At 52.7% G+C, this 12,312-nt stretch overlaps 1 protein-coding gene across 1 annotated transcript; it reads left to right on the top strand.

Moving 5' to 3' along the window:
* The first annotated feature begins 9,044 nt into the window (after positions 1 to 9,044).
* Positions 9,045 to 12,038, top strand: Slc25a1 (solute carrier family 25 member 1). Its single transcript, XM_021185481.3, has 9 exons — positions 9,045 to 9,284; positions 9,607 to 9,714; positions 9,793 to 9,892; positions 9,968 to 10,106; positions 10,519 to 10,603; positions 10,722 to 10,826; positions 10,957 to 11,072; positions 11,158 to 11,231; positions 11,334 to 12,038. The coding sequence occupies exons 1-9, from the start codon at positions 9,191 to 9,193 to the stop codon at positions 11,446 to 11,448; spliced, it is 936 nt and encodes a 311-aa protein (XP_021041140.1). The 5' UTR covers positions 9,045 to 9,190; the 3' UTR covers positions 11,449 to 12,038.
* The last annotated feature ends 274 nt before the right edge of the window (positions 12,039 to 12,312 follow it).

Genomic DNA, 12,312 nt, shown 5'->3' with positions numbered 1-12,312 from the left:
GGAAGGCTGGGGAATCAGACTTCAGAGAGATAAATACAGGGCAGCACATGTTGCACAGACCAGTGCTCTCCGCCATTGCCCAAAGAGGGTCACCTCAATGTCCTCGAGCAGGGAGAAATGGAATTGCAAAGTGGCCAGAGAAGCTTGCAGTCCATAGTGTCCTGAATACCATCTTATCTTCTGGAAGTAGCGTCTGGTTGGAGTGGCCACATGGACATCTCTCCTGAAGAAGGGCCCTGGAAAGAGAATTGCAGCAGTGGCAGCTCCTGGGTGACATGAGGCTACAGCAAGTAAGATTCAAGAAACAAGTTGTGCTTGTTTCTCAGGAAAGAACAGCATTTCCCTAAGCCTATTGCACTGGAGGGTTGATATGAGCTTGCTGGGAACCTATAATGGAGCAAGACCAGAAATTAGTGTTCTACAGTGCCAGTGAGGGAGACTCCAGAGTTCCAGAATGGTGGGAGGGCTCTTCTGTGGGTTCTCATTTCCTTGGGAAACAGCAAGCTGTATGCTCACCATGTGGAGTTAGAGGCCTGAGGAGAGATGATAGGAAGGAGTCACCAGGAAGGAGGACTTGTGGCTCACCCAGGTTCATGCTCACGCTTCTCAGAAACCCAGCAGCAGTCTGCTGAGGCCCTCTCCAGGCCCCAGAGTAGGTCAGGCACAGAAGTGGCTCTGCACAGGACTGAGAACACCAAAGAGGGTCAAGGGCCAGACAGCATGAGCTGAGCCGCTCGCAATCAGCACAGGCGCTTAGCAGGGAGTCAGTGCCAAATGAAGCTGGAGCGGAGGTGCTTGGGCGACGCCAAGTGCAGGCGTTGTGTGTGCCTGAGACAGGGGTTCCTGTGTGGCAGCATTCGGGCACGGTGTCAAATGGCTTCTGTGGTAAGGGAGGCAAAGTTCTCAAAGTACAGGCCACCAAAGGCCTTGTCTGGGGATAAGGAAGACCTTTTTGCAAGTGGTAGCAATGAGGAGGGCTACTGAGAGAAGCCTGACACCAGCTTCAGTCATAGCCTGGGGGTGACAAGAAGCCTGTCTCCCTGGGGCCCTGTGTGCATGCTCAGATGTGAAAGGTGACAGTCATGGGTCACTCAGGCTGAGGTGCCCTGGAGAGATGTATATCATAGAGGAAAGGCTCATTTGCCTTGCAGGTATTCTGAGTGACCAGGAACATGCTTGCCTCCCGAGAACACAAGAAAAAACACCATCCAATTTCTAAGAACCAGGTCAGGGGAAAGCATCCCATGTCAGAACACCTCAGCAGAGCTCCTAGATGGCTGCAGGCGGGAGATGGCTGTTAGGAGGGGCATGTGAAGTCACCACACTGCCATAGAATTGTATTTCTGACTTTGTCTTCCTGGCTTCCTCAATGTTCCCACATCGGTGCCAACAACACCTAGTTGTGAAAGGTGTGCCCAGCCCTTCCAGGTAAGAATCCAAGACTTCCAGGACAGTGCAGAGCCTCACAGTGAGCAAGCACTGGCCCTGGTGGCCTTGGTGCCAGACTGGCCAGCTCTAAGAGCGTGAGCTCCACAGCATTGTGTTATCACACTAATTCCTAAAATCACGTGGTAGTATTTGTGGTGTAATTAGTAGAAATTGGCATTATTGGTATGGCAAGTCATTACGGCAGGTTGTCACTGGGTCTCTAATAATGTCAGAGTCATCTGTAAGTGGACAAACTTTATACATAAAGAGATGTACAGATAGATCAGCTGTCCTGCTTTGACAAAAGATTGCTTACAGGGAGATTCAAATTAGCCACCACTATGTCCCGACTTCTCAGTTAAGTGGTTCACACACTGTGACTCTACCCCACTCCTCAAAAGAAACAGGCTGGGTGAGTGGATAGGGGTGGCATTCAGTTGGTACAGTGTGGCCTCACAGGCATGAAGTCCTGGTTTGATACTGGGTGTGGTACCACACACATATAATCCCAGCACTCCACAGGCAGAGGCAGAAGTTGTCTAATCAAGCTCTGAACTTCACTAGGAATTCCTTGCCAGGGATGGAGGTGATGGGGACATTAAACAGGGGGGTCACCTTTAGAACACAAGGTGAGAACTGGGAGGGATATGCAGCCCCGTTAAATTTATTCAGATTGAAAGGCTCTAAAGCCAGACCTGGTAACACAGGCCTGGAATCCTTGCTAATCTAAAGGCTAAGATAAAAGCATAGAAAATACAAGCAGGTTCAGCCATATAGTAAGTTCAACAGCAGCCTGAATAATTTTATAGACACTTGTCTCAGTGTTTCGAAGGTGAGACAGTGAATGGTGCATAGCTACCATTCCAGCACTTGGGAGGTAGAGGCAGGGGGAGCAGGAGTTGAAGGGTCCACATGAGTTTTGAGGCCAGCTTGGGCTCCATGGCTCAAGCAAAGAAACAAAAGGTAAAACAGAAGGCTGTGAATGTAGCGCAGAGGTGGGATGCTTGCTTATCATGTCTGAGACCTTAGCTCCAGCACCTAATAGAGCAAAAGCAGGGGAGAAAGAATAGACTAAAAGGCAGATTCGGTTTTTTAAAACATTATGTATGTGAGTGTTTTGCTTACACTTGAGTGTTTGTGTCACATGCATTTCTGGTGCCTTAGGAAGTCACCTCCTAAGAATGACTGGAAGTGGAATTATTAATGGCCATGAGCCGTGTAGGTGCTAGGAACTGAACCCAGGTCCTCTGCAAGAACAAGAACTCTTAACCACAAAACCCCTTCAGCCCCGACAGAAGGCAAACTTTTTTTTTCCTTAAAAAGATTTATCTTATTTTATGTGCGTGAGTGTTTTGCTTCATGTCTGTACACAATGTCTATGCAGTGATCCCAGAGGCATGAAGAGAATATCAGAGTTACAGATACTCTCTTGTCAGCACCATGTGGGTTCTGGGAACTGAACCAGGGTCCTCAGCAAGAGCAGCTAGTGCTCTTAACCACTGAGCCACCTTTTCAGCCCTAAAAGGCAGATTTTAAGGCATCTTCTCCAGAATGTGGGTAGTTGTAACTCAATCTAACCAGTGTGACAGAACACACTTCCTGTCACCTACTTCACTTCCTGTTGAGAGAAATTAAAAACCTAAGCTAACATCAAACCTAAGACATGTTCCTGCCAATGAGAGGTGGCACAGACCCGAATCCAAGATTCTGCTAGTCAGGTTGGGTAGCCTGGAGGGACTGCCAAGACCCTGAAGGCACTGCCAGCTCTGTCCAGCCTGAGCCTGTCCCTAGTGGGGCAAAGTGAAGTTGCACAAGCCAGCTATCATGGTCGTATCATGCCTGCTCTCTCTCAAGAGCTCCATGTGCCAGAACTTAAGGAGCCCCAGCAGCTGGCAAACTTGAGAATCTAACTCCATTGCTGTCCCTTTGTCTTCCCAGGGCACAGGCAGTGACTGCCATGCACCCAGCACAGGTGCCTCACTCTCAGAGTGCTTGGACTGGAGCCTGGACTCCAGAAAACCCATGGTTCTCAAAGTCGGGATCATATTGCTTCAAACCAAGTTGTTTTGAGTCTCTCCATGACATCTGTCCCTCAGTGGTCGTGTGTACATTGTCCTTCTTGAGGGCTAAAGCTGGGAGGTGACTCAGTGCTGCCTGCTGTGGGGCCTGGAGAAGCTCAGCTATACTCTAGTGAGGTTCTAGTCACCCAGTATTACTCTGATACCCGCCCTAAGCACTGACGAACAAGCTGCAGCAGGGCCTGCTGGGGACCTGTCTCCTCCAGCCATAGGCAAGACCAAGTCACCAGTAGAAAGTGGCAGGTGCCACATAGACGAGCATTTTTGGTCTTTCTGTCATGACTTGGGATGTGTTGCCGTGTGTAGAAGATAGAGGCCGGGAGTGGTGTCCAAGAGCCCCTCTCCTCAGGACTCAGCATTCCTGTATGAAGAGCGTGCACTAGAGTCCTGGAGAAGGTAGATGGTTATGTCATAACGCCCAGTCAGGGAACCACAGTGGAAAGTGTTTGTAGATAGCAGCAGCAAGATAAAAAACGGTCAACAGTGGCAGTCTTGAGGGCTGGAGTGCAGTAAACCTAGCCACTGTAAAGACTATAGAAGAAAGTCTAAGCAAGAGGCCAGTAAAGGAAAGGGGCCCCCGCCACAGCCACCACTTAAGGAAGGGCGTGGCAGTCCTGACTGAGGATCACCAGGCCCCAGAAGTGGTCTGAGAGGAGGGGGCAAGGCCAACCGTGCAGAACTGCCCTGAGAGGTCTCAGCTTAGGACGGTGTCAAGAGAGGGGGAAGGTGGGATGGAGAGATGGTTCAGAGGCTAAGGGCACTGACTGCTCTCGCAGAGATCCTGAGTTCAGTTCCCAGCAACCACCTGGTGGCTCACAACCATCTGTGATGGGATCTGATGCCCTCTTCTGGTGTGTCTGAAGATAGCTACAGTGTACTCATATACATAAAAATAAATGAATAAATAAATAAATACTATTTAAAAAGAAAAAAAAAAGGGGAGAAGGTGGGGATCTCAGCCCAGAGCAGCTCCAGGCACCAGGATCAGGACTCGGTGCTCACCAAGGGCACTCTTGCATCCTGAGTCCTCTAAGAAGCCACCGTGGGTGGCCACACTTGGTCTGGAGCACTGGAGAGATGGAAACAGGCCCTTTCTTCAGGACAGTGGTTCTCAACCTGCAGGCCATGAGCCCTCTGGGGAATCAAACATCCTTTCAATGGTTGCCCAAGACCAGTGATAAACATAGATATTTACATTAAGATTCATAACTAGCAAAATTATAGTAATGGAGTGGCAAGGAGAATAACTTCATGGTTGGGGTCACCACAGCATAAGAAACTGTATTAAGAGGTCATACACATTAGAGAGGTTGAGAATCACTGGACTGCGGCTTCATTCCCAGAAGGTGTCTATGTTAGGTCTTTTCCCATGAAGGGAAAAGGACAGGAGAGACCACATGAGACTCAATTTTAAACAAGCCAGCTGAAAGTAGCCCAGTCAGGTAATCATGAAAATTGAAACTGTGACCCTGTTGGTATCAGAGGTCCTAAGAGATGCATGTGACAGAAACTTGGAGCTTCCACTTCAGGAGCAAGGCAGGTGCTCTAAGACAGGCATGAGCAGGTGAGAAAAAAAAAATCCACTTATACTGGTTTTCAAGATATATTGCACATCAGATATTTACATTATAATTCACAGCAGTAGCAAAATTATAGTCATGAAGTAGCAATGAAAATAATTCTATAGTTGGGGGTCCCCACAACATGAGGAACTGTTTTAAAGGATCGCAGCATTAGGAAGGCTGAGAACCACTGGGTTAGGAGAAAGGCAGTCGATGAACTAGTCAGGGGTTGCCAGGTGAAACAGCCCACAGTGGACATATGCCCAGGATTTCAGTGGTGGCTTGTGAGATTAGACTTCACTAACCTCACAAGTTGCTCCTAGACAGCACAGGTCACAGTGGTGCATAAGCAGTGGGCTGTGTGATCAGGATCAAGTGACTTCCCAGTCTCCTTTTCTCCAAAACAGGCAGTAGTTAACACCTGACCCAAAGGAGGAGGTTTTGCAGGAGGCTTTGAAACACTGGTCACAGCAACATGCTTCTCTCCTGCTGGGGTTTATAATGAGGCTCTGAGCGTGGGAGTGGAGCGAGTGGTAGAATGCTAACATGTACAGAGCTCTGGGTGCCATGCCTGAACACGAACACGCACAGGCACACACAGACGGGGATGGGGGGTCATATTTGCAAGTATAGAAATAGAACCTAGGGCTTTCTTCAGATGTCTTACCATGTCACCTCAAACTTACGAGCCTCTTGTACCATCACACCTGGCTCGTAGTCAGAAAGGTTTGAGGAAGTAGAGAAAAAGTACATCCCTGTTTCTTGAGCACCAGCCACTCTGATGGCGGTTCCATGCTGGGTTAGGACCTGGACCTGTTTTGCTTTGTTTTGGTTTTTTTTCCAGGATGCCCACAGCAGCCTTTGCACCTTTTTTGTGCATCAGGGTATCTGGACCTAGGTTGGACCCACTGTCTTCTGAGTGCCCACCTATATGTGCCACATTTGGACAATACAGCAGAGTCACAGATCACAGTTGATCCTTCGCAGAGCCCTGGAGGTAGTATCTCCTTTTTAGGAACACATGAAGACATATCAGTCAGTCCCCTTAGCCTCGATCAGCACAGCCCATGACTGACGGTGACTCTAGCCTGAGCCAGTTCCTGGTAAGTGAGCTACTTTAAGACCAGGCCATCAGCACATACCACCAGTGTGTGGGACAAGCAGGCCAGTTGACAGTCCTGGGCTTTATCCATGGCAGTGGGGTAGCAGCTGACATACTGCTATTCAGTGAAACCTTCAGCACAGTCCATTGGGCTCTGTGCAGCCAGGCTGTATTCCTGCAAAACATCCAGTGGAGCCTGAGGTACATGGGTCCGAGACCCCATTGGAGTGATGCCCTTCGGCCAAACTCTTAGTAGTAATGTTACCACACAAATAAATTAATGACTCCATTCAACAGTTGGGGTGGGGAGGGTGACTTTACTTAGCTCACTGAGGTGACAAGGTGACGATGCATGATTTTAAAGTCCTTCCGGGGTATCAGAGTTCTGCTCCAGGGACCTGTGCTACCTGATCCAGCCTGATGTTTCTAATGCTATGGAAATTCCATCTCTCAGGAGCACTTTCTAACCCACTGCTGAGTACCAAGACCGCTTCAAGCATGTGGGTCCCAAGGCCATACCGAGACTCTGATTCTAAGGCAGGGAAGCTATCCTGGTTGGTGTAGACTAAAAAATAATCAGGTCTCCTGGACTAGGGCTGCCAGCCCTGAATGCCTTTGTAGGCTAAAGCTGGCAGCTGCTTGCAGCCCCTCCAGAAGCTGCCTGCCCTTACTTATCAAGGGCCCCTAAAGAGGCCAATGAAGGGTCATCACCCTGTTATAGCTAAGAGTCCCATCCACATAGCATGCCTGGGCCACACTGCATGAGCTGCCAGGACACACAAACCAGTTACATTTACAAGGGTCTTAGTTATCTCTGATCACAGACAGCAACTCCCTGTAGGAACAGCCTCTGGAGAAGATCAGCTTCTCTTTCCCCTAAGATGTGTTAGCCCATAGGTAGCCATATGCACAGGCCAATATAATGAAGACGGAGTGTAACCTGAGTCTCTCTTGGCAGCGAGATCCATGGGTAAAGCACTAGAGAACTCAGGTCCCACCCAGACTTCAGAGATGCCAGCATGCATGCCCTCAGCTTTAATTCTCCTGGAGGCTCCTGTCTTCATGCCCTTCCCTCCATGGTTAGCTGGAGCTCCAGACCATGTGCTTGCATCTCTTGCTGACAGACAAACCCAGGGCCTGCAAGAGACTGAGCAACAAGAGGGACATGTGGAGAGCACATGAGGGCTGTGCTTTTACTCTGATGTGTGCTAGTGTTTGGCAGGTGGCACCCTGAAGTAGAGAGGGACAAAGGCCATCCATGGTACTGGGCCCTGGTGCCAGATGGGTAGGTAGAGGTGGGAAGGATCCCAGTAGTGACCAAGTGTGGCAGTCATGTGTCTAGAAACACTAGCACAGCCAGCATTCTTCTGACCTCCATGTCCAGCTGTGGACTGCTGCTGTGACCCACCAGGCTCTGGGAGAGTTCCTTCTCATGTGTGCTAGAAAGGGTGTTGAATTGAAAGCCCACCCAGGATTGCATGGAACAAGCCCTCAGAGGCTGTTGTATCCTGAGTATACTGGGTGTAGTGAGTGCTAACACTGGTGGGAGAGGAGGGCAGGATGCAGGCTGGCCTTCACCAGCTGTTGTTACCTGAGCTTAGAGTCCAGTTGTGTGGGGGTGGGGGGTGGGGGTGGGGTTCCAGCTGTACCTCTAGCCTGGCCAACCTCCCACTGGCCCCCAACTGCCATCCCCATACTCCTTGCCTCCAGACATCTGCTGGCCCCAGTGCCTTAGGCTCTGATGAGTGGAACTGATCCTGTTCCTTCTGCCCCTTGACCACACAATGGCATTCAGTACAAGACTACAACCCACAATCTCCCCTCCGAACCCCCCCCCCAAGAAAAAAACAACAGAAGCCAGACTAGCTATAGGCTCTCCTCTGCTATCCAACAGGCTTACCCTATTAATACTCTACAGTGCCTGCCTACAAGGAGCCTCCTTTGAGTGCTTTTGTTTATACTGGGTAATGTGTCCACACCCAACCCTCAATCCATTTAACCTTTTCTGGGAAAGGAATCACAAAGGACTCCAACTGGGAGGTACAATATCTGGGCACTCTGTTTTAGCTAAAGCCCAGTGATAGCTTTTGAGCCAACCCAGAGCCTGGGGAGATCACTGACCACCCCAAGCGACTGCTTCCTTCAGACAGCAGGGAGGTGGACCCTTAGGCCTCCAAAGGTATGCAAAGGCTCCTGGGAGCTTCACCCCAAGCCGGCTAGGGCTGCCCCCTCCAGGCGGCTTTGAGGATATGTGTGGCAACAAAGACTTCTCAAGACTTTAAGCCTCCTGCCGACCATAAATATTAAAACATGTTTATCAGAGCAAAGCAGCTCTGCCTGGTGATTGTGTGGGTAGGCGGGACAAAGGCCAACTTAATAGGCCCTTCAATGATTCGCTAGAAACTGAAAGGAAGGGAAACCTGCATTTGTCGGGGGAACTTGCCTAGGAAAATTCTGTTTCTGGACGAATCCGGGAAGAGCAGAGTGAACATCGCACGCCCGGTAGGGTGCACGAAGGCCAAGCTCTGTTATTTACAATAATTCAGAATACTGAATTCACGCACCGGGGAGGATGTGTCCCTACACCGCCCCCAGGATCTCGAGGCCCACCTTAACCCCAAGGCGCGCTCCAGACGCACGTGTCTCTAAGAGAAACTGCACCTTGACCCACTGCTACCCGCCTTGGCGTAGCGTTGCTGTCCGGAGACCACGCCTCCGGCGGGGTTCTCCGTCTCCCCGGAATCCAGCACCGGCCATTGGCTGCTCTCAGCTCTCCGCCCCGACGCGTGCCCCAGTGCATCCCGCCCAAGCCTCAGTTTCCCGGCTGGCATGGGGCGTGGCGTGGGCGGGGCTCAGCTCAGGCCACGCGGGGCGGAGCCCGGGAGCTGACGTGACCACCCCGCCTCCCGGACCAGAACTAGTCGTGGTCTCAGTAGCCTCCGGCTCCGCTGCTTCCCGAGTACCCCGCGCCGGAGGCTCGGACCCGAGGTCGACGCCGGGCGCCTCTCCTCCTGCCAGCTATGGCTGCGCCTCGCGGGCCCCGCGCTCTGTCGGCCGCCGCGCCGGGGTCCGGGAAGCCCAAACTGACGCACCCCGGGAAGGCAATCCTAGCAGGTGGGTCACTCGGAACCCCAACTCAGAGCCTGTCCGACAGCGCTTCCGGGTGGGCCGGGGACGCCCAGGCCCCGCCCAACTTCCGGAGGGGCGGAGGTGTCGGGGTTGCGACCCGGGCCCCTAGTCCACTCCCCGGCTGTCTCTCAGAGTCTCTCGGGCACTCCAGGCGGAGACCACCGGGTGGGGGCGTGGGCATCGTCTGGACGCTGGCAGCGACGCGGGCAAAGTCCGGGCGGGGGAGGGGCCGCGCGGCGGCGGCGGCGATAGCGGCTGGGTCCATCGGGCAAGGGTGTCCCTAGCCCCAGGCATTTGGTCCCCACAGGCGGCCTGGCTGGAGGCATCGAAATCTGCATCACCTTCCCGACCGAATACGTGAAGACGCAGCTGCAGCTAGATGAACGAGCGAACCCACCGCGGTACCGGGGCATCGGTAAGGAGGGACTCCCGGGGGTGGCTAGGGGGACACTGCGGAGCAGAGGAGCTAGGGTCTTGACCGCGCCTCCCGTAGGAGACTGCGTGCGGCAAACTGTCCGCAGCCATGGCGTCCTGGGCCTGTACCGCGGCCTCAGCTCCTTGCTCTACGGCTCCATCCCCAAGGCGGCTGTCAGGTGAGACTCTGACTCTGTTGAAATGACCCGGAGGGAGTGGCCACAGCGGGCCCCCTCACATGTCTTCTTCATTAGGTTTGGGATGTTCGAGTTCCTCAGCAACCACATGCGGGATGCCCAAGGTAGGCTCGACAGCAGGAGAGGACTATTGTGCGGTCTGGGTGCCGGCGTGGCAGAAGCAGTGGTAGTCGTGTGCCCCATGGAGACTATCAAGGTGAGGGATTGAGCCTTTTAGGGGTAGCCAGGGTGTCTTCGGGCTCCCAGGTTTTAATGGCCATGTGCTCCCATGGAGGCTGTCAAGGTGGGAAGGGTCCCCACACATACACACCAGGTTCGTGGTAAATGGTGGCAGAAAGGGTCTCCTGTGTAGGCTCGTCCATAACAAAAGCATGAGCGAAGTCTTCAAAGCATAACTCACTATTCAAAGTCTAGGAAATAGCAAATGTAACGATGGGGAACCCTCTGAGGTCTTGGGGCCTATGTGTAGTGGAACTCAAGAACAGCCTAGGGATTTCCTGCAGAAGAGCTGGGAGTCCCCAGCTTTGGCCTAACATTGGTAGGTCTGGGTCTGCCAGATAAAGTGCAGATGTGGCCAGGAACCAGGGCCATTGCTTCCTTCCTTTTAGGTGAAGTTCATCCATGACCAGACTTCCTCCAACCCCAAGTACCGAGGATTTTTCCACGGGGTTAGAGAAATTATTCGGGAACAAGGTAAGCCTGGAGAATGGAGACCTCAGCTAAGTGGGACAGCCTCTACTTGAGTGGCTCCCCCTTGACTGCAGGCAGGGCCTGGAAGGCTCCAGCTTGACTCCTGTCTGCCTGTCCCAAGGGCTAAAGGGAACATACCAAGGCCTCACCGCTACTGTACTGAAGCAGGGCTCAAACCAAGCCATCCGATTCTTCGTCATGACCTCCCTACGCAACTGGTACCAAGGTACACCAAACCCTGAGGGCAGCTTATTCCTGGAAGGGCAGGCACACCCTACCCCAGGGTTTTCCTAGCCTCCAAAGCTCCCCTCTGACTTAATCTTCCCAGTATTCTCAGTGCAACTTACTCCATCCAGGAGACAACCATAACAAGCCTATGAACCCGCTGATCACGGGGGTCTTTGGAGCTACTGCGGGTGCAGCCAGTGTCTTTGGAAACACACCTTTGGATGTGATCAAGACCAGGATGCAGGTATGGATGGGAGGCTGAGAGAGTAGGGATACGAGCACTAGCCGGAGGCTAGTAGCTAAGGACTCTGGCCTGCGGTGTCCTGCAGGGCCTGGAGGCACACAAATACCGAAACACCCTGGACTGTGGCTTGAAGATCCTGAAGAATGAGGGGCCCAAGGCGTGAGTAGGATAGAGGAGAGCTATTGCCCCCATTCCAGGCCCTCTTTTCCTAGGTGGTCTTCCTTCCCGCATTGCTCACCTCAGACTCTCTGCTCTACCCAGATTCTACAAGGGCACTGTTCCCCGGCTGGGCCGAGTCTGCCTGGATGTGGCCATCGTATTCATCATCTACGATGAAGTGGTGAAGCTGCTCAATAAAGTGTGGAAGACAGACTAACCCTGGAGGATGCAATGGGGTATCCCAGCTCCTCCATTCCAGACCCCCGCCACCTACTCTGATGATTCCAGTGCAGTAGTGCCAAAAGGCCCCTTCCTTTGTCCCTCAAGTTCTGTGGCCTGGTGTGTCCCATAGTTCTGTATCTCCCATGTGGTCTATGTGTAACACTACTATTGTATCTGTGTCCAGCCTGGCCGTGGCTGGGTGTCTCTTTGGCCTGTGAATATGTGCTCACTTATCCATGTGCTTGCTTGTGAGCCACATGCCTATTTCGTGTTCTCTGTCATGTGACCCTGTGCCCCACTTCCTGGGGTGCCTATGTGCCCTGGTCCATGGCCTTGGAGCCATAGTCAGGTCACAGTCCGGTGCCTTCCACCCCCTATGGCAAGGGCGCCCTGCCTTGGCCTACCACAGCTGCCTCCAGGCTTCGACCTGGCTTCACCGCATTCCAGGGGCTATAGGCCCCCCTGCTTCTCCCGCCATTGGCCTTAAATGGCCCTCGGGCCCTCCCTCCGCCCGGAACAGGGTGGCACCTGCCACTCTCAGGACCACCTTGCCAAGGAGAATAAACCGGATCCTGTTGCACTCTCCTGTCCATCCCTTTGTAGTTGGGGGGCATTGATGACTGAGCCTCCTCAGAGACCTGCCTCCCCTCCACCAGGAGACACTGCAATTGGCAGGGCAGTAAGAAAGCTCGGCAGCCCCTAGTGAGAGCGCCTTAGGAGGCCCAGCTTGGGACCAAAAGGGATCTGTGCTACTTCCTGGCCTTACAGGGCAATTGGGGTCCTGCCTTCAGCTGAAGGGCTTTGTCCACAAGGCCCTCAGTGGACTGGCAGGACAGAGGGCTGGAACTGAATAATATTC

Source organism: Mus caroli, unplaced genomic scaffold (assembly GCF_978045245.1).
Source record: "Mus caroli unplaced genomic scaffold, Mus_caroli_1 scaffold_17, whole genome shotgun sequence".
Taxonomy (NCBI): domain Eukaryota; kingdom Metazoa; phylum Chordata; class Mammalia; order Rodentia; family Muridae; genus Mus; species Mus caroli.
This window is presented reverse-complemented; position numbering and strand designations above follow the sequence as displayed.